Source organism: Mycetomoellerius zeteki, unplaced genomic scaffold (assembly GCF_001594055.1).
Source record: "Mycetomoellerius zeteki isolate Tzet28-1 unplaced genomic scaffold, Tzet1.0 scaffold389, whole genome shotgun sequence".
Classification (NCBI taxonomy): Eukaryota; Metazoa; Arthropoda; class Insecta; order Hymenoptera; family Formicidae; genus Mycetomoellerius; species Mycetomoellerius zeteki.
In genome coordinates this window covers 179826-201888 of record NW_017257380.1, presented here as the reverse complement: position 1 = coordinate 201888, position 22063 = coordinate 179826, and the positions used below count along the sequence as shown (strand labels likewise).

Genomic DNA, 22063 nt, shown 5'->3' with positions numbered 1-22063 from the left:
GCTTTATCGACGATCAATAATGACTTGTCCAGGGAAATTTCGTCGCATGTTTTGTCATATCAAAGTTTCAGCATGTTTTATGTTTTATTAACAATTCCATTTTTCATGTATAAAATATGAAATTATGATATACATATAAAAATTATAATACATCAAAATGAAATTAGAATATGATACACTCTCTCATTTTCAGTTACGGAAGTATTAGAGACATTAGAATCGCGAATTACCAAAAAAAAAATTATAAACAGAAGTTGTAAATAAATTTTTTAAATAGATAAATAATATCGATTAAAAGAAATATCGATTTCGAATTTTGTGCCGAACAATAAACAATTGGATATCATGACGATTAAGAGAACGATATGAAAATTTTACGTAAAAATTAAGCGTCAAATTAAACATAAACCTTTGATTAAGAACTTATCGACAGAATGGCAAAAGTTTGGCTTCTATTATCAAAACTCAAAGAGATTAAATGAATTTGAAAAAGCATAAATTTTGAATAAAAATAAGTTTTTTTCTAGTTTTAATGAAAATATGTAACATAAATTTAAAAACACATTTAATGTATACACATTGTATTTTATTCTTTATATTACGAAATTTCTATAAATAGAGAGTGTGCTAAAAATTTTGAACGTAATGTATTAGACATTTATAACACATTTTAATATTCATACATTTGATGTCGTGATCTTCCCAAGAAAAAGCTATTATTATTTTGACAGGGTAGATGTAGCATAACGTCAAGATGTTATCTGATTCGGAGGGGTCGGATATGATGTCGTAAAAACTTAATGGAAAAGAATTTTGAAGATGAGGCAAGGGCTATCGCAGTCAAGTTAGACCTTTTCGTCTATTTCCGCTTTACGGTAAAGAGCTCTGGAACGTCTCGAGACGCCCTTAACAATACAAATGCTTGTCGTATTCTCGACGGGATTCGCGCAAACGATGTCGCTTGGCATTATGAAAATACCGGCCCTGGACGAAGTAAAGGGGCTCGCTGCGCTGTCGTTTCGGAGACACGAATTATATTGGAAACAGTTTCTAGCTGAGTCAAGTTTCATATAACGACTAACTATTCCGTTGAAGATTTTATGCCAAGAGCAGAACTTACTGTGATGTTTATGTTAATATTTACGTATTTAATGCAAACTACGTGAAAGATTTGAAGATCGTCGCTGTTAATTACCCTCTTTTGCCTCTTTATAATATTAATCTTACGTCAACGAATATTGGGCAAAATAATTAATTCTCGAAGAGGCGAAAAGTTATTACTTACAAATGACACATTTCAGTCCTAGTTTATCCGCACGGAATCGAAACGGCGCAAACCAAGTTTAATCGGTAGATCGCTAATCTAAGTTACCTGATGCACATCTTCCTACAAGTCACGCGCGCGAAATGACTGATTTAAGTACCCAGGCTCTCCTGGATGGATTTGACAATAAGATCGAAGGAGAGGTTCGAAAGAAGAATAGTTACCTCCGAAGACCGATTCCCATTACGGTTATTACTCGTCGTCCGGAGTAACAAGAACCCGGTAGATTGCCTCAAATCACCGACTGCGATCCGCCTAGCAATCAAGCCACCCCCGTTTTTCTCCATCCTACCGATTCTAGCCTCCGACTATAAGTTACCTCCGGAACTCATTATCGATCGTCGCCTTCTATAACGAACTTTAAATCGATGATCGCACTAACGAGATGTCCAGGCGAGAACTCGTGCTTCCCTAATCCACGAAACTTACAAATTATATCAAGTCTCCCGCGGCTGGAAAAATTTGCCGGATAGAAGGTGTTTGCCTTTCTGCACCTAATTGCTGAAACTTCTGGCTGTCGAAAAGTTTTTATATATTTCTACGCTGTCGTAATCTGTTACGTAAACGTAACAAAGCGTAAATTTCTACACGTGTAGATTATAAATACAAGATATTATATTGTCGAATTTTCAATTTTTATTTATCTTTGATTTCTTATTCGATTTTCGCAGTACAAAAATCGTTTTCCCCTTTTCTTTCTCCTTTTTTTGATTGGTTGACATGGCTGCAGGCGACGAAACGTGCCGATGTGAAGTATTATTTTTCGCCGGCTCCTCACCGTTGGTGGTCGAGATATCATACAAACTGCAAATTGAAAACCGAGCCGAGCAATTTCGAGCCAGCGACGAAACGCCGCGCCGACGATCGGCCGCCCTTTCCTTCTCACCTATACGTCTCCTTCTTTCCCCTTTTTTGAATCACGCTTGAAAGCACGAAAAGCGAGCGGCGTATCGTATTTACACAGCCGGCAGCGAGTGCTGACAGCTAGACAGTGGGAAAGAGCAGCGGCCATTGTGTTCCAGTGGGTCACATATGGAACAGTCGGACCGTGGTAGTGGAACGAGAGCAAACAGTTGTACACCAACTTGCTCGATTAAGGACGATTGAAACAAATCCCTTTTACCTATGGCAGGAGTATTTTACAGTAAGCTCGGCTTTGTGTTTCGTACAGACGTTGCAAATTGACGGTTCGTAGCAGACTAAAGAAAAATGTACGTACATCTTATTTTTCTGTCAAATAAATTTAAACTTGTTAACCGGCTTTACGGGGAAGTGGAACGAAAATTGCGAAATTAATTAAATTGTATGACACAGGCGTAGGTAATACGTTGCGATGGAGTACCATGGAAAGTACGATCGAGCGGAGGTGACATCGCCGTGCCGAGAGTGCGGAACATTCCGTGATTGATCGAGTATGCGAAATTGGTGCAGCTTGATTGCTCATGCGGATCAAAGCGTATCTGCGTCTGACGCGTGATGTATATCGTGACGGTAATGTAATCGTAAACTCGATAAACTCGGTGATGGCCCGATGTTCGTTAAGTTGAAACAAGGAGTGACGCGATCCCTCGTCGCGCTTATTCACAGCTGCAGAAAGAATGATTGCAAAACACACGTTTTTTGGCCTATTTTGGTGGCCCTCGAATTTCTAATCGAATTGAGATGGTTTCCGTGCACATAAGATACGTACTCTTCATCCCTCTACTACATTCCCTACTACATCCCCACCATATACCTACTACCAAATGTTATCTTCTAGCATTTCTAACACTACTGACAACGAGGAAGAAAGGAAGTGTTAGTATTAACTTTCCTTTTATGCTTGAAGCATATTGGAAATAATAGGAATTTGATCACATTGAGAAAAAAGTCTGATTACACTGTAAAAAATAAAATGTTAATTTTAACTTAGAGATGGTGTTAATTTTAACATTTTTGCATGTCTCAGAAAGTCCACTATACGTCTTTAAATTAAAATTAACATTTTATTTTTTACAGTGTATAGTTACCTAATTTTGAATGAAATAATTTCAACCAAATGTTCAGGTAATATAACTAAATATAATTTTACCTTTATATAAATATTTAGTAAGTATTACCAAACGGTATTACCAACAATAATACTTACTAAATATTTGTAAAGATAAAAAATTATATTTGGTTATATTACCTGAACATTTAGGTGAAATTATTTCACTTAACATTTGGTGACTATAGTCAGACTCTTTTTTCAATACATTTTGACTCCCCATATCTCCAAAACTAGTCCTATGCTCAATTTATTTAATTTTTTCTGAGACTAATGTCCCATCATATTGCACCATTGTTTAACATATAATTCGATTAGAAATTCAGGGCCACCAAAATGGGCCAAATTTGCGGTCATTCTTTACTGCTCTGCGCTCGCTGATCGTGAGTGTGCACGCGCCCACGCGTCGATTCAATATATCTTCCGAAGCATGGATTCAATTTGAGTGACTATCGCGACGGTCGGTGCTTCTGTACAATGCGCGCGCCACGATGTACGAGAATACGACGCGAAGAAAGAACAGACGCGCCGGTAGAGGAAAGCTTGGAAAAATACACGAGACCATGGGTTACGGTGATAAATCACCCTCGATCTTACTCGGGAGATCTTTTCAGGTTCTTGTTAGCGAGACGTCGGTCTACGGGGTATCCCCCGAGAAGAGCGGACGGGCAGGCAGGAAAACTGACGGAGGGGAGGAGGAGGTTAAATCTAGCATAGGTACCACTAGTCTGACGATAAGATGCAGTTCTTCGCACGCAACAAAACACTACAAGATTCAGGTGACGCTACGGTAATCCTACTTGACTAACATGAGCTAAGCGTCTGGCGGTCGGAAGAAAAATTGCGGGTAGGAGTCCTCGCCGTAGGATTTCCGTTTCTCTTCGAAAAAGTAAATTGCGGCCCATGCAGCCTAGCACTCTCGATAATTAAAGTACCGTATTAGGAGTGTCCGTTCGGGGAGGAAAGAGGGGAGGGGAAGAAGCAAGCAGAGAATGGGCTAAGCTAAACGGCTCTAATCCCTTTTCCCGATTGTCCTAACAACTTCGGCTCTATTTATTCTCATGAGTTTACTTAAGCCACGATCGAACGCGGTGGTTTGGAAGCGGAGGGAAAATCGGGTTTAGAGATTCAGCGACCGTATAATACCGATCAGAGGGTAATCGGTCCTGCAAAAACGGTCCTCTATCTGCGAGTTCACGGTCCGATAAGTAGTCCGTGAAATAAATTATTCGATAGGTGCTCGAAGTCGCGAGGAAGAGGCTCGACAACGACGGCATAACTCGATGCACGATCGAACCGATCGTCGAAACGTGAAATATAATTTGCACGCGCGTAACGCTTTCGGGCTATGGGGCAATTAATTGTAATCTTCGGCACATAAACGCCCGATTCCGTGCCACGACTCATTATTACTCTGCTTTTACCTCGCGCTAGAATTCATATCGCACACCCTACGTGCCGGGGAAAACTTCCTTTATCGTCCCTCTATATCCACGCCTATATTTTATTCCGATCGGCTATTCGAAGTTCTACATTTAACTCGGCGCGCTGCGACAAAGCTGCGAGTCTCGGCGCGAGTCTCGGACGAGTAACGATTTTCAATAGAGGCTGCAAATACCCTTATATGTGCCACCGTCGTGGACGATAGAACTCGATGAATGTGCAGAAAATGCAGTATTGTCAATCCTCAATCCTCAGCCTTCCCTCGCCGTTTTTCATTGACGATGCGTGCGAGATAGAATGTGGTCTTGAACGAAAACCTTAACGGCCAGCGGGCTCCGAGAACGGACAAAAAACTTTTCCCCTACGGAAACTAGGGCTGATATTCATAGTCGATTCTTATATGTAAGATTATTATATCTTAAGTACAGTCTTAAGAGGTCGTGAACCAATCAGAGAATCGCATTAGTATCTTGATCGTGGAAAAAAAAGATTTGAAACAACTGAGAAAAACTTCACTGATTCAATAAATTTACAGTGTAATATACGGACAGTCAGTTTTCTATGTTAAAGTAGCAAAGTACAGCTGAATAAAGTTAGCGATTATAGTTAATTATATTTGTTGTAATAACACAGCAAATTTGTTAATACGGCAAAGATAAATGAAAATCAATCTAATATGTACACAGTAAAAAAATTTGTGAATTTTTTAACATATTCGAGTGTTAATTTAACATAATGTGATTATATTATTTAAATATTTTTTGTGAAATTGATATTCAATATTTCTTAGTGTCAAATTGACACAATTTATGAGTAAGTGAACAAGTAACATAAAAATAATGTGTTTTAAAACGTAAATTCTGAGATAAACGAAATGTGTTAATTTAACATATCATAAATGTTAATTTTCTGAAAAAAATATGTTCCCACGGTTTGTTTACAAACTGTGTCGATGTTATCTTTCTTTGTATTTATTCTCTTACATTAATATTTGTGTTACCTTCTAACATATTCATCTTGTGTAAAATTAACTCAAAAATTTGAGTGGACCGTTTGGGACATGCGATTTATGTTAAATTCAACACATTTTTTCCAACTGTGTAGATTAATTTAAAAAAATTTTTAACAAGACATGTTAATTAAGATGGCGCGTAATTTTGCTGCTGTAATGAAGAAAACTTGTTACATTTTCGTTGTAGCAAATAATTAGCATACTGATAATTGTTTATAGACACAATTTCTTTGTTGAACTATTAAATCTTCTTAGTTATAATTGTTGAACTCGCACAGTAAGTTGTAGTTTTGCTGAATCATGCAATCTATTTTTTTTCCCTAAAGATATTACTTAATATGGTCTTAAAATAAGAATCGACTATGAATACCGGCCTAGGTGGCTGTCATTATTAGAAACGCGTACCATACCGACAGACAACGAGAGTGTCGAATAAAACTATTCAACGACGAGTAACAACATCAACGAAATCGAGGGAGACCGTCGACGGCTAGCCCAGCTGTGGCATTCTAATGCGCCGCCTTTCGGAACTCGATTCAGTGAATTGCGTTATTCAAATTCGCAGCCCTCGATGCTATTTTTCCGACACGCCTCGCGAAAGCGCGAGGAAAGGGACGAGAGACACGAGGACATGGCAGATCGAGACGCACGAGATCCACCAAATTACAGGCAGTAGTCTGCGAGAGAGCGGACTCGACGACTTCTCGCATTTTTATCGCTATCGACGATCGCATTAAGGATGACGGGGAGGTTCAGGCGACGGTGCGCGCCGGGGGAAGAATTAGCGTCGGTGAATCGCACCGACAAAACGGATGCGCGCGGAATATAATGAGGCTCCGCGTCGAGGCGGATGCGACGAACGAAAGAGATTAAATACACGTCTCTGAAACTCTTTAGGGGAGGGGAAAAGAAGAGAAATGTGCCGTTTGCGAAATCAGTGCGTGCGCACTGGAGACAGTACATATCTCAGCAGCGCGCACGTGTGCGGGAAAAGCGGACTGTAGATACGCGCGTGGACACCGCGAATGTTTCATTTTCTCGGGATTAAGTAACCGCCGTGGCCGTTACGTGCATGCGCTCGCCGCTATTAACGATTTAATTAGCGTAAGTTTTCATCTCCCGGATTACGGTCAGAATAGCAGTGCGCCGGTCGAGGGGTGCAACGGGGATACGGTCAGCGTCGGGAACGGGGATACGGGGAGGGTGCGAGAAGGAGAGCGCGCGGCGCCCGTTTTTCACCGAGGCAGCCGGCTTATTATTGCGTTTTCGCGGATTACGTTCCCGGACTCGTGGCAATTTGCCGCTTGCGTGTAACGTAACGAGTCGAGAAGAGTGTCATTAATTTCGCGTGGCTCAAGGATCCCGAAGAAAACCGTTATGGGCTGCAACGGTGCGAAATCGCCGTTGAAGATGGTCAAACAAAACGTCGTAATTTAATGCCCGTCGCGAAAGCGTCTGTTTCGAGCAGAATATTTGCGCGCTGGTACATTGCCTTCATTCTCCCGAAAACTGTAATCGACGTTAATCTCATTCCCCATGTCAGAGCAATGGGTCGGGGTATTTATGCGTGTACTTTTTCGCCCTTCGAACTTTATTCTTTTACTGGCGAACGTTTATCGCACGGAAAGAATCTGTTGAAAAATTTTACTGAATACACAGATCTGAAAATAATTTTATTAGATTGTTAAAATAATTTTGTTGAAAATTCAAACTTGCTGAATATCAAAATTTTTTGCGATACTGTTCATAATTTTTTAATTTTTAACATAACATTTTGATGTTCCAATAAAATTATTTTCAGATCTGTATTCAGTAAAATTTTAAATTTTTCAGTAAAATTTTTCTAGTTACAGGTCTGAAAATAATTGTATTGGATCGTTAAAATAATTTTGTTGGAAATTTAAACTGATAAAATATCAAAATTGTTTGCAGCATTGCTCATCAGTTCAATTTTATTTTTAATTTTAATTGTCCAACAAAATTATTTTTAAATCTATATGCAACAAAATTTTAAATTTTTCAGCAAAATCGTTGTTTCTGTACGAATTCGATCGAGTTCTCACGATTTCAGCATCGACTTTTCATTAAGTCGTTATTGCTATAAGCAGAATTTTCTCTAATAAGAATGTCCAGTAGATCCAACAGACGTGCTCATGACATCAAACTCGAGTGGATTGGTCGATGGGTTAGCCGCTAGAGAGACAACCGCGACAGACGTAGAAGCGACAGAAAGGGGGACGAGATAGAGGGACCTCTGCGCGTACTGTGTGCTCTCCTCTCAAACTATTTATTCCGGCACAAATCGCATTACCAACTTCAACTGCAAAATTGACTTCGTCCAACTTTTACGGCGCCTCTTCCCTTACGTCCCTTCGACGCCATCCGCACGGTCAGAACTTCGACTTGTACGAGGGTTTACCAAACTCAGTTTAAGAAGAAGAAGAACTGTTTCAGCCGTAGAAAGAGAGACGCATCTTGCGGGACTTTCTCTCCTACCTCGCCGATATAAAATCGCACGACGCGAGCTTCTGGTAGAATGGAAGTTTGGAAGTTCCAGCCGTCAGGTATAACGAATGCTATCATAATCGTTACATGTTGTTGTTCCTTCCTCATCGATTCGGACTTGATGAAAACTGAATCTCTGAACGTCGCTCGTCTTATTCTCCACGCTGATATGTCTTCGCCTACAAATTATCCTTTACGTCTCTGTTTTAAATATTCATTTCGCTTGGAATTCGTTAACGAGCTTCTCACATATTCGCGCGTAACATTTTAGATTCCACTTAAGTCCCACATAATGCACAACCTTAATGACGTTGCTCCCATTCCTCGAGCAGAACGAAGTAGAACGTTATTACCGACGCTGAGAAAAAAAACACTCGCTTTTTATTCCAAGATATTGCTATTAGGCTATCTAATTCGCTCGAATAGATTTGCCTTCCTGCAATCGGAGAGAGAGAGAGAGAGAGAGAGAGAGAGAGAGAGAGAGCGCGAGCGTTCGCGCTGCCCGTTCTCTTGCACTTTCTCGTTTCCCCTCTCGCTTTCATGCTCGAAGCAATTTCATTCGATTTCATGTGCACAAGTTTTACTAGTATTCGCGCTTCAACTGGTGCGTCCAATCGGAAATCCGGCAAATGTACCGCAGCCACGGCACCGCAATTCGACGGTATCATCGTTGGGAGCGCGCGTGGCCGTGATTAATCAAAACGATAAACTATTCCTTATTAATAAGCCCTAAAGCGGTTCACGCCCGAAGAGTGGGGCTATAACTCACGACGGAACAGATACCTTCTGGGCTCCGCATTAAAATTGAAATTAGCCACCCATTTGTCTTCCCGTTTGGCTTAATCGTGACTAGCCAGGTGATTTATGGTTTTCACTTCTGCGGGGCGCGAATGTAGTTTCTCTTCCCGGATACGGCGCAACGCGTAATGCAATTCAAACCCGAAAGCCGACGGAGGAAAAAAGAAGTTTGGGTGCGGAGCGCGATGAAAAGCGTGCTGCTTATAGCTGTGTTGCGTGATCACGCTATAACAGCTGGAAAATAGTTTTGCTCAACTCTCGCGGAACTCCTTATTACATTCTAAACACGCGTGGTCGTCCCATGATATAATGCCATCGCATTATATCACCTCATGCCGTGACACTGGCCGCTGTTTATAACACCTTCATAACCAGGTTATTGCGTTTTAATTGACATTAACTGTTATAAACTTAACAAAGAGCTAGATACTGCGTATAACTGGTATGCGGAATCATAATACCGTGATTTTATATGATCTTTATGAATATTCAAGAAGACCTGCTTCTTGAGGCGTAACATGATAACTTGATAATAGCAACGGTGACTAATGCACTTTAAGTATTAAGTATGTGTGCATATTCAAGTAAGCAAGGATGTACTGAATTACGTAAACGATTAACTGATAGTAAAAAATAATATTTACATCACATATAGTGAATACAAACTGACATGTTAGTTATGAAACAAACAACATTTATGACGTGAAAGTTTCAATGTATTGTCTCTCGAAGCACACATAAACTTCGGATATGAAATTTACAGAAAATCTCGTTACATAGACACGCTCGTAATAGCTTTCGCAACGCGTTCGAGGAAATGCAACAAAGGTTCCTGGTTCTATATCAGGTAGACGTGCACTGTTTGTGAACACTTGCTCTAGTTTCCGATCACGCGGTGGCTAATGTGTGCGCTCAACCACATTCTGTATTTCATATTGATGTGCAGAACTAGATATCACCGATTTGCGTAACAATCAGTATACAGAACAGGTTTAAATAGATAACGTGTACAGTAAATCTCATGCGCTCATAAAATTGTGCGGTCTAACCTCAGTCTGTCAATATTATGCATTGGAAATGCCGATGCTTAATGGAAGTATTTATTGTCTCTTCAGTTTCATTGCCGCAACCATAAATTTCTACATTTTTTTTAAACGAGCTTTAAATATCGACCATATTGTAGCAATATATTTTTTAAATTGCGTATTATTCACGTTCGTGACTACGTAATTTTACATTAATTTCCATTAGATTATGTAGTTAAAATAATTATTCATATGACATATATACGAACATTAAGAATTAAAAAATTTACAGATTTTTCAAATCGAAGAATTTAACATTCTTAAATAAAATATCGTAAATAAGACATTGTTTTTATCTGTTGTATAAATTGTTTATTGCGTATATAAGAAGACTGATTTCGTTTTCTGAAAGAGATGTCATGCGTTACTTATATATGGTTATATAGTAGTAGCAGAAAGAAATAAATTCTGCTCGAGGTTCTTCTTGCTTCCTGATTAGTCAACGAGTCATGTTACATGTTGGACCTGGGATATGTGTATATCCAGTTCAAGGTGAACCACACTCTCCGTCACCATAAATAGCGAAATCGGCACGGTATGGGGGATCGTGACGTAAACAAGGGTGGGGTGTGTCAGTCGCTATTGAAAGAAACAATCTACGCCACCACAGGGAATAACCATGTTCCGTTTCGTGATACAGTGGTCTCCCGATCGTGGACACGGGCGAGACCCTGAGGTTCGAAAGGCTCCCTGATAGCTAAAAACGCGTCGAAACGAATTAACGGTCAGTCGATCAGTGTCGCGACCTAGATCGTCGTCGATGGGCTTTCGACCATACGCATCATGGAATTGATTTGGATACTCGTTCTATTCTTCGGGTTCGTATACCCGTCCCAGCCGTCACACCTCGAAGTGGCTTACCAGTGGAAATATCTCGATTGGGTTTGGCCAAATATACTTCTGACGGGAAAAAACTATACGCTGGGCAATGCCTTCACACAAGATGTGGATATCGACAGACAAGGCCGTGTGTTTGTGACGAGTCCACAGTGGTTAAATGGTATACCAATTAGTTTGTCTTTGGTGACTAAGGCGCAGGGTCCTGGTGGTCATTTACTTATACCGTATCCCAATTGGTCCTGGCACATATCGTTAAGTTGCGACAGCATCGTATCTGTCTACAGAATGGCGGTAATTGATAATAGATTGAATCCAAATTGTTGGCAGAAAAATTTTGAATACGCGACATTCATATACATCATTTCGTCCATTCAAAACTTTTCCGCTATCAATTTGGTGTCAAATTTTATAACAATACGTGTAGGATTGATAGCTTGGTACGTAATCTTTAGATCGACGAGTGCAATCGTTTATGGGTGATCGATTCTGGCAGAGTAATGATGAAAGCGGTTTGCCCTACGAAAATATTGATCTTCGATCTTGCCACGGATCAGCTGATCCATAAATACGTGGTACCGGATGATCAAGTGCTATACGGGAAGGCAGGATTAGTTACGCCAATCGTTGACGTCGGAAAAACGTGTCTTGATACTTATCTCTATGTGGCGGACGTGGATCAAAATGGACTAGTGATTTATGACTTATATCGCGACCATTCCTGGCGAGTAAACAACACCCGTGGCAACGCTTTTGGCCCGGATGAGGATGCTATGAATATTACGATCGCCGGCGAGTGGTTTGATCTGACTGATGGTACGCTCGGTATGTCACTGTCACCGTTAGGATATTTTAATCACAGGTATTAATTAATTATTATTATTCTGAATCAGTTAATTTATAAATCAAGGAACACATGAGATTCGATCGAAATTTAAATTTATCTGATGTTAGTTTTTGGAACTATATAAAAGCTCAACAAGTTGAATTAAAAAATTTCGTGTTCTTGCTTAACACTAGAAGGACCGGATTTGACGATTCTCCTAAAAGGACCGTAAAAACCAATTTGTCTCCAAGCATATTTCCTTCGTAAACAACAAATGGAAAGAAATGAAGCGTACAGATAATTTTATAATAAACATTTTAACAATAGTATCACTAATTTTATTAATTTATTTTATTACAAAAAGCAGTTATTTATTATATTATAAAAAAGTTATATTAGTTTGAGAAGTATTAGTTCGCGAGGAGTTAAATTGGCTATCTCGGTCCTTCTAGTGTTAACGTATAAATAAGTAATAAGATATAGAAATCAATTTGACTATTTAAATGTTTTTTCTATTTATCTGGCTATTATTTTCTCATAGTTGAGAAAAAATGCGAAAATGTCTGTAGTAAATACGACGAAGCTTTAGCTACAAGTATGCTAATTGAGAAAAAGTCGTTTGCCATGTGTCACGATGTTTACCACTTTCAGATATCTGTATTTTAACTCACTCGCGAGCTACTATCAGAAATATACGGATACGTTTTCGTTGAAGCAAAGCAAATTCAGAGAGCCAGTGATATTTCAATCAAATTACAAGCGCGCGAGCCAAGCGGGCGTGCAGGCGACCTCTCGAAGAGGCGTAATATTTTTCCAATTGGTCCAATTAACTGCCATTGCCTGTTGGGACATCGGGAAACCATTTACTCCGGAGAACGTCGTGATAATAGCACAAGACGAGGAGACTCTGCAGTACGTGAGCGGCATTAAGGTGATCACGAATAGGGCCGGCGAGGAAGAATTATGGTTCAATACCAACAGACTTCAGAAGACGATAAACATGAGTCTCAAGCCGACGGAGATAAACTTTCGAATAATTAGAGGAAAAGTCGACGATATCATTCGCGGTACAAATTGCGAGCCGTCTGGCGTGAGGACAGCAACACCAGACACCAGACATTTTTGGCATCAAATATAACTTGCCAAGACACTTTATGCCTTTCATTACCTCATTTAAAATGCCTTTAAAATGTTCCTGTTTCATTTGCCATTGAAATTGTCGGATGAATGAAATGATGAGCGTTAACGAAAACTTTTCCAAATAAACTCGCGCATAATATAATGCGTCTTGACAAAATTCCATCGCACTCTTTCTTCCACATCAAGTTTCACATTCAGAAATAGATTTGTAACTAAAGCGACGGATCGTTCGCATATCCGCGCATGGCCGAATAGAAGGACGGAGTGGCAGCGAGTTCTGCGAATGACAGCCGGAGCGTGTAGCAATTTAGTTAACCGTTTCATTGCTGCCTTTTGAGATGTAACGATGAGGTCTGTCGGTGACACGAGCGCCGCCGCGAGCCCCGAATGTTTCGACAGGGTGGCTTGACGCCGTCAGTAACGGGGACCGTCGAGTTCACAGCAAAGCAGGAGGAAAGGGGAAACGACGAATTTCTTGTCGACGAAGTTTTACCGGGCTTTTAGATGTGCCACCACTGATTCTGCAGTAGTGCCGGATTCGGAATAAATGCGCATTCACGGGGAATTGTTCGCGTTACTACCCCCCGGGATACCAATAGGGCGCGCGCGATTCCGAGAAATTCGTGTCACCTACTTCTCTTTCTACGGCGTGGTTCGGCGTGTGACTAATGGCGGCATATTCATGGCGCACCCTCCCGACACCACCCGATCCTCCTTCTTACGAAGCTCTGGCAGTTAACCTCAGACAACCCCTTCGTCGCGATAATATACGGCCGCTCTTAAATTTTCGTTCCCCTCCGGCATGCTTGTTCGGCCTATCTCACCTCATGGAGCAAGAGCACACTCTTCTTTCCGGAATAGCTTTGGCCAACCCTGCGATTATTATTATCAGGTCAAATCAATTTTTTTCATAGCGATTACATCAGTACGTACATAATGAAAAGTCGTTAATCATTGATAAAATGAGAACGTGAGAGATTATTGCTCTCTTAAGCTATGTCTGTGTCAAAGTACGTGTCTTTCTCTTCTTAAACATATCGGTCCGTGTTTATCTTTATATCACGTATGAATATCAATCAGTTACAATTATGTTAAAATAACGTTGTGTATGCCGGGTGAAGCTAGTCGTTCGATAAAGTACATTTTCCGCGGTACAGTCGAGTACGCGATTATGATTGTTACCTTAAGGGCAGGATGTAGAATTACTTAAGGAACGGTAGTTCCTCCATGGTAAAATCACCGTGAGTTCGGTATGTCCGTGGCGCGGAGGACGGATGTCGCAAATCGTTTTACGAGGATAGTTTTAAAACGACTTTACGAGAATGGCTCGAAATTTTGAAATAAATTTGCATCAGTTTTACTGCCCCTGATATACATAACTACCGGTGTTTGGCACTGATACTCGCGCGTACAGGGCCCGAACGGCCCAGACTAGCGATACTTCAGTGCTCGCCGTCGACGATACATCATGGAACCCGCCTATTGAAGACTCTAGCTGTTATTCTTTTTTTTTTATTACTCCCGGAACGATAGACACGCATTTACGTAATATCTCTTCGATCCCCAAAGAGAAATGATAATAAATTGGCAATATCCGCGATATTCTAGTTTTCCGAGACCATGGTTCTTAGGTATTACATTATTATGTTACTGTAGGCAGCAGAATTTAGTCGTGAAATATTTTGAAACTTATGTTCTTTCGACCAATTTATTTTTGACAAGAACTTCCCGACAGTTTTAAATAATTCTATTACTCCATAAAAGAAAATACAATTCCTCGGCGGTTCGTCGAGTAGTACGATTTGGAACGAGCTATGGACGGAGCATAACATAAACGAGTCACCGACGTGATATGTCACACAGCAGCAGCGTCAGTTCGCAATTCGGCGGAACCGCGGCGTTCTCGACTCGGCCGATGGAACGCCGGGCGAGAATTTCGGGCATCCACCGCGTCTTTATTAAGGTCGACTCGTCTATAATTCACAAGAGAGAGAGAGAGAGAGAGAGCGCAATGCTAGGCCGTCCTGACAGTGGCTCGGACTCACCGGCCGCATAAACACACCGGCGTCTCGCGCAGGAGGTCCGTGTGTGCCACGCATTGCGGTTGTCAGCCCTAGTCAACGTGTAATTTACTAGGTCGCCCTCCCGTCACCCCCTTCGGCACGATGCAGATGCAGTCACCGGTTTTGGACTCGGTGCAACGTCGGGGCGGTCGCAGCAGCAACAGCAACAGCAGCAGCAACAACATAACGCCGTCAACAGCGACCGTCGTACCCGCTGGTGCTGCTGCTGCTGCTACCGCGACTAGTTACGATGCAAATGGATAACGTCGCTGCACCAACGGGTACCATCCTCTGACCACTCGGAACCCGACGACCACAGGGCTGCTATAAACCAGCAGAGTACGCACTACGTTCTCCCGAAACGGCCGGAACTTTCAAGCTGTCGTACCGAGATGATCGTCGAGATTATCTACCGCTCTCGAGCGTGAGCATTTCTCGCGAAATATTGGGAAACTTTTCTCTTTCGTGCAAATTCCCCGTTTCTCCCTCTTGCTTTCCCCTATTTCACATTCGTATTCCACGTCAGTTCTTTGTATTCCATGTCATATCATATCGATCGTATACATCAGTTATATAATTAACAAGATTCTTGAAATGTCTTATTTCTTTAATCTTTAATCGGACAGAAAACGTTAGTTTAATCAAATAATTAGTTAACTTAATCAAGCTTTAAATATATTGTTAATTATAAAATTCTATACATATGTATTTTTTATGTCGGCCCAATTTGAGGTTCAAGGTATAAAATAAACTCTTAAAGCTGACGCTTATTTAATTTCAATTAATTATCAATTGGCCAGATATATAGAGAAATGTTTTAGGCAAAATTTTTATATGTAACTGTGTATTTAGATTTTTATAAAATCTAATATTTTTCAAAATACACTCCAGCCCTTAAATTATAAAATAAAATTACTTTCATCCTTTAAATTTTAAATTGGACTGATATAAAAAAATACGTATCTCTTAGATTTTGGGTTTAACAACATATTTCAAGAAGAATTGAATCGGTTCTGAATATAGTTGTAACAAGTCCCTTGTAAGAAAAAAAGTGGAAATATTCGTAAGTAAATATTACATGTGATATTTTCTTCGATATTTATTTTGATTACAAAAAAATTTGACTGTGTGATGACGGAATATATATTTCTGTGAAATATATCTCATTGTAAAAAAAATTGTAAAAAAATAAAATAGGTATGATTTATTTGCTAGGAACATAATTTTATTTCGCCGTATTTAAATAAAGATTTATTTCAGCGAAATAATTATATATCTCACAAATTTTTTAAATAATTTAATTTTTTTAAATTAAATTATTTTAAAAATAATAATTAATTTTTTAAAATCTTTTTCTCAATGTTATTTCAATTATTATTCATACAATTTTCAAATAAAATGCAAATTTCCATATCGGAAAACAAAAAAATTAATTTACTTGATAAAGTTTGTCAAAGAATTTAATGCTTAACATGCATAAAACATTTGGAAAATAAATGATCACAAAAAAGTGATGCTCTCTGAGCTTTTGTGAGGCACATCTGTCTTGCCAAATTAAAAGTTAATTGTTATTCGCATCACAAGTACATTATAATTGCATTACAATTTTAATTATTTCTTTTCCTTTGTGTACTTACGTGCTGTGAGGTGCAGAGCACATATTCCAAGTATAAATCAACTCGTCTATCTATCTATCTACCTATTTATCATCAACGCCACGAGCTCTACTCACTCTCTCCTTCGGAATCTTGCAAATAGTTTGCTTCCTTTTACCATACGCACCGCCGTGCAACGCTCGGTAGAAATGTCGTTTGCTACAGGAACCGGTCTCTTACGTTCGTAACCGTTCGTTATCGTTAGTTCCGCCTGGCATAGCGCGTTCGTAACGTAAACACGTACGTGTGCACGGTACCGTAGAGAGAGGCCGGAGAACGCGTTTCGAGAGGTGTAGCTGCTTTGCCTTCTGCCATTCGTTACCTTTGCCGCGAGTACACGTGCGTGCCTGTAGATGTGCAACGGCGGTTGTTTACGGTTGTGTAAATAACGGAGGCTCGTACAACCGGCCGTGGGACATTTCACTTGGTTTCTTAAGCGTGTATTGGGCGTGATACTAATTTCTTGCCCCGTTGAATATTACGTAGCAAGAATTAATCATCATTGTTTTACGGTCGGTCTCCCTGAATAATTTTCGGTCTTGACGATCTCGTCGGTCTTCCACAAGTTACCTTCGCGACTCCAACCGTAGCTTTTATCTCTCTCCCAGAGAGAAGAAAATAGACCTCGCGCGTGCAATTAAAATAATTTGCACCGCTTACAACGGAAAGTGTAACGACCAGCTAGAAGTTCGGAAGAGTTAATTTGTAAAACGGCCCATTCGGTTAAATTACGCGCCGAATCTTTGTTGTAAAACTTCCTCTTCCTTGAAAATTGCCGGGTCATCGAGCGTGTATCACTTGTACATTCACTGCCAAAGCGTCGTAATCTCGGCACGGCATGGTTTTAGAGCCCTTCCGCGACGGGTAGGAGGATTCATGACGTGTCTGCAAGTATGAATGCATAACCCCTACCGTGCCGCTCGCCAATTTTCGTACATCGATGTATCGTGAAAGGAACGAACGTTGTAGACCCATAATGAATAGCTCGGGTGGAAATGTACTGGGTCAGGTGCAGGTACCAATGGAAGGATAGCTCGATGAATGTAGCGAGTGCTGCGCAGGGAAAGGGGAGATATAGGTGCAATCAGCGCGATGATAACCAGTATTACCGCGTCTACCCATCCCAGGCCACCGATCTCCGCGGCGTAATTCCCGAGGGTTCTATTTGCGACGAGAACAAGCGGCTAGTATGACGGCAATCCGGGGGATGATGTATTCGGTGTTATTTATTTCTAGCGATACCGAGCCGAGCGATTGGCCGAGTGACAAAATAGAAATCAGTTCAGGAAGCTCTCGGATATTCGTGCTTTCAGTCAAGCTTTGTCCCTTCTATTGGTCTATTCGTCGGTATTCTATTTTTCATATAAATTGTGTTCTTATCGTAATGTCCTTTTTAGAATAAGGAAGCGTTCAAAAATCACTCGTGCATTTTAACATTCAAGTGATTTCTACATCTGATTTACATTTTAATTTAATTTCATGTACTTTTATTTTTGCAATTTTATTTGATGCACTGAGAAAAATACAAATTGCGGTCGAAACGTTTGTGTACTTATGAAATTTACTACATTTAATAAATGTTTTGTGAACATTCGCGTTAATTCTTATTAACTTTTCTTATTTAGTTTAAATTTACATTGATTTCTTATTTACATAATTACACGGTGATTGGAGCCTTACTTTGTCCTTACAAGGAGATAAAGAGCCACGTTTGGTTATTTGCTTTTCACTCGCTTGCGCGTGCATGGAAGATGGAAGTTTAAACTCGCGAGTGAGTTTTCATCGAGAGGAAAACTAAGGAAGACGCGACTAACAGCTGGATGGAACTTTCTCACTGCGTGGCATACAAAGTAAACTTGCTAACGTTGTCTCTCACTCACTAACCCGCTTTTCTCTCGTCGTCCTCGTCTTCCTCTTTCGGATATTACCCTTTCCCGCACTACGTAATATTTCCGCCTATTCATATCCATACATTCGCCTCGCTGTGTACGTGTGCGCGAGCCCATTTTTCGCATCCCTCGAAAATAATACAACCCTCCACTCCAGCAGGTACCTTATTTATTTCCGTACGAATTTTAGAAGGCAAACGGAAACAATGATTTTTAATAGTATCGCGTACGTGCGTGCAGGAAAAGGAAATCTTCTCTTGATTATATCAAATATATTTCCATAATTTAACTAAAAGACTGGATGTAATAATTGCTGTACACTTGTCGCAAGTATAATACATATAGTGCTGTAATTATTTTTCCTTTATTGGAAATTAATATGTTTCAACATACGGACAATCATTATCTTCAAATTTATGCTGAGGCACGTTGCGACAATATTTAATCCCTTCGCGATGAACAAGGATTTTTATAGCTTTTGCTTAAATACTTAGAGGTCTTTGCTTAAATAATTGTGATAGCTATCAGTGTGCTGGAATCTACGCCGACGCGGAGAGGAACCACTTTTAGAGAATTAAATAAACATATCCTCTTTTTTTCTCTCTCTTCTTCTTACTGTGATGAGACACGTGCTACGGATCTCACGAACGAGTCTCTTACGTCATACACAATTTATTCACCGACGACGTTCCTCGTGTTTCACGCTCGATTCGACGCCACGTTATTACAATTTACGTTGCAAAAATATGACAGCTTCCTTGACAGTACTTTGCGTCCAAACTGTCGTGTAAAAATCGTTAATATCACTTCATGACAAGCGACCACTCCTTAGCAAGTGAGCTGAAGAAACTCGGGTAGTTGTTTCCTAACAAGAGTCGGGTTGGGGGATCGAATGTTTTTTATCAATTGCGTGAGCGCCCTACGTATGAAAACTTCCATCCGCTCACGCCCTGTTTCCTGCTACGAAGATGACGGCTAGATGGACGAAAAGGCGCGTGATGGAGGGCGCGGGGCGAGGAGCCGAAGAGGAAGTTGTTGGACCATGTCGACTGCTTCTCAAGCCAGCCGAAGTGGACCTATCGACTCGAAACGAGTGTGCTCGACGTTAAAATCCCGGTCGCTGCTCCCGTTTCTAAGCCTCCCCTCTACTGACCGTCATCACTCTTTCTCGCTTCCTCTCATCCCACTAACTTTCTGCCTTTCCTTCACGTGTACGGACGCGGGCGTGCGCGCGCGTGCTCATCCACTCACTCGTGTTAGACGTAAACGATGCAATGGGAGGGGGGGGGGGATGGACACGGTCCAGCAAATCCGAAATCCTCTTTTCCTCGATATAAAGCTTCGTCCCTTTTTTCGGCTTCGATCCTCCATATAGCGAGACTTCGCGCCGCTACTCTGTGTGAGCGAAGTATCGGAGCCACCGATAAAACCGAGTCGTAACAAACGAAATCGACACTACCAGGTCAGACTCTCATACGTGAAGGCGCGCGTCAACAGTAGAATTCAATTTCGAACTAGACGCTAACATTGCCTGACATATTTCGATCATTCTAAACGTGGAAGTTAGATCTACATATTGATTTTCGAAATTGACATATCGATTCTGTAGATTGTAGAAGATTGTGTTTTCTTTTGATTGTATTTGAAACAGAATTTTTTTAAGAGTTCATTTCTGTTTTTAACTTTGACATAACAATATATGCATAGAAATTAAATATTTGTTATGTGACGAGATAATAATTCTTCAATAGTTTCAAAAATAAAAATAAAAATTATATAAATATTTTTAAGAATGTGAATGAAATATCGTGACAATATTGTATTATTTGTTTATAACAAATATGTTTCTGTGTTCTCATCGCGAAATATCGCGATATATTATTAATAAATGAATTATGTTTAGACAACGCTTACAGAGGTGATAGTCGGTAGGGACGGTATTTCTTCGCAGGGGAGTGACAATATTATTCTGTTTCAGGGTGTGACGGGCGACCGGCTGGCCGGGGGCGCCGCACACCTCCTCCACCTCTTCTTCTTCTTGCCACGACCACAACACACAATGTAACAACAACTACTACTACTACTACTACTACTACTACTATTACTACTACTACTACTACTACTACTACTACCACTACTACTACTACTACTACTACTAGTGTCGTCCGCGCGAACCACGTTCTCAATGTACTCGATGTGGTACGTCACCATACCCCTACTCGGTGTCTCTGAAGATGTGTCATTAAGTTTTAACACACACGTGTCTCTCACTTTTTACGTTATCGTGTCACACAATTAGTATTTCTCGTTGATGTTTTGATGGGAAAGCTCTGCAAGGCTCAAGATCTGCCCAGAGCGAGATTGGGCGAACGTGGACCCGAGAGTGCTCTGTCTAATTGGCAATCAGATTGAATTCGGTGGAGCATATTCTAGTACACGCGGTATCCCGCAAATCTCGTGCTGCAAAATTATTTCGACAAAATTTAACATCGCGCTGTGGCAGAGGCATTCCTCGTGTGCACGTACGTATTCACGCGTCATTTTACCATTGTATATACGTTTTGTATTCTACATATACATATATATTCATTCGTCACATACACACATACACACACACATATATGTATTGGTGGATTATGTCTTCACTGTTCGCTGAATTCCGTTACAATGTGACTTGTGGTTGGTTAAGTTTCGTTGGTTTATCGATGTTCAATGTTGACTGCTATTGTTGGTTGTTAGGTGTTTAGTGGTCATTTTGTGTTGGTGCTCATCCCCTACCGACTATTCCTTGTATTCGCTGTCCTGACGACGAGCACCCCACCCATTTCCCCAACACTTGAATCCCTAAACTTGATGTTAGAAGTTACGATATCAAACTTGCTTGTCGCCATCTTCTCCTGCAGAGATCGGCGACCACCGAATTTATTGATAAATAGGTAAATGGTAAGATTTCTATTAAATATCAATATTTTTAATAAGCATGTTGTTATTATTTACGAGAAATGTAAATCTGCATGATACGATATAATGCATTTCAATTTTCAATATCGCAATATTGTTCACAATATAATTTTGAAAGCACGCAAGAGAATTTTGAATAAAAATATCTTTCGAAATTGGCGAATCGAAAATCGAATACTATTTCGTTTCATCGAAATAGAATTTAAATTTGGATTTGTGCACATAATTTTTTGTATATCTATACCTAATAATAAAGGAAAAAAAAATATTTTATATATATACAGGTCAACAAGATTTTTATCTTGCCATACACGCGGGAGAAATTTTTCTAAAAAAACTATTTTCTTTTCAGCAGCGCGCAGCTTAGAAATGACCGACATTTGATTAGAGAATAGTGCATACGTGCTATCGTATTTCTCTTCTGGCATGCACGTTTCACATTTTCTTTCTCACTATCGAACGTGCCTCTGAATATTGAAGACCTTGAGCACTGTTG

The 22063-nt window shown here is 40.3% G+C and overlaps 1 protein-coding gene and 1 long non-coding RNA gene across 2 annotated transcripts in view; both read left to right on the top strand.

The window, feature by feature from the left end:
- LOC108726118 (uncharacterized) overlaps window positions 1-20799 on the top strand; it is a 159408-nt gene extending 138609 nt beyond the window's left edge. Inside the window, exon 3 of the long non-coding RNA XR_001936785.1 lies at window positions 20585-20799. This is a non-coding gene — a long non-coding RNA (uncharacterized lncRNA). The remainder of the gene's footprint in view (window positions 1-20584) is intronic.
- On the top strand, window positions 10825-13517 carry LOC108726116 (major royal jelly protein 1). The gene is made up of 3 exons (XM_018453501.1): window positions 10825-11327; window positions 11489-11895; window positions 12511-13517. Exons 1-3 carry the CDS (start codon window positions 10980-10982, stop codon window positions 12995-12997), a joined length of 1242 nt encoding a protein of 413 aa, XP_018309003.1. The 5' UTR covers window positions 10825-10979; the 3' UTR covers window positions 12998-13517.
- Window positions 20800-22063: the final 1264 nt, after the last annotated feature.

Coding starts and splice junctions, on each gene's coding strand:
- LOC108726116 (XM_018453501.1), top strand. CDS start 10,980: ATGGAATTGATTTGGATACTCGTTCTATTCTTCGGGTTCGTATACCCG. Junction 11,328..11,488: donor TATCTGTCTACAGAATGGCG/GTAATTGATAAT, acceptor CGTAATCTTTAG/ATCGACGAGTGCAATCGTTT. Junction 11,896..12,510: donor TTAGGATATTTTAATCACAG/GTATTAATTAAT, acceptor TACCACTTTCAG/ATATCTGTATTTTAACTCAC.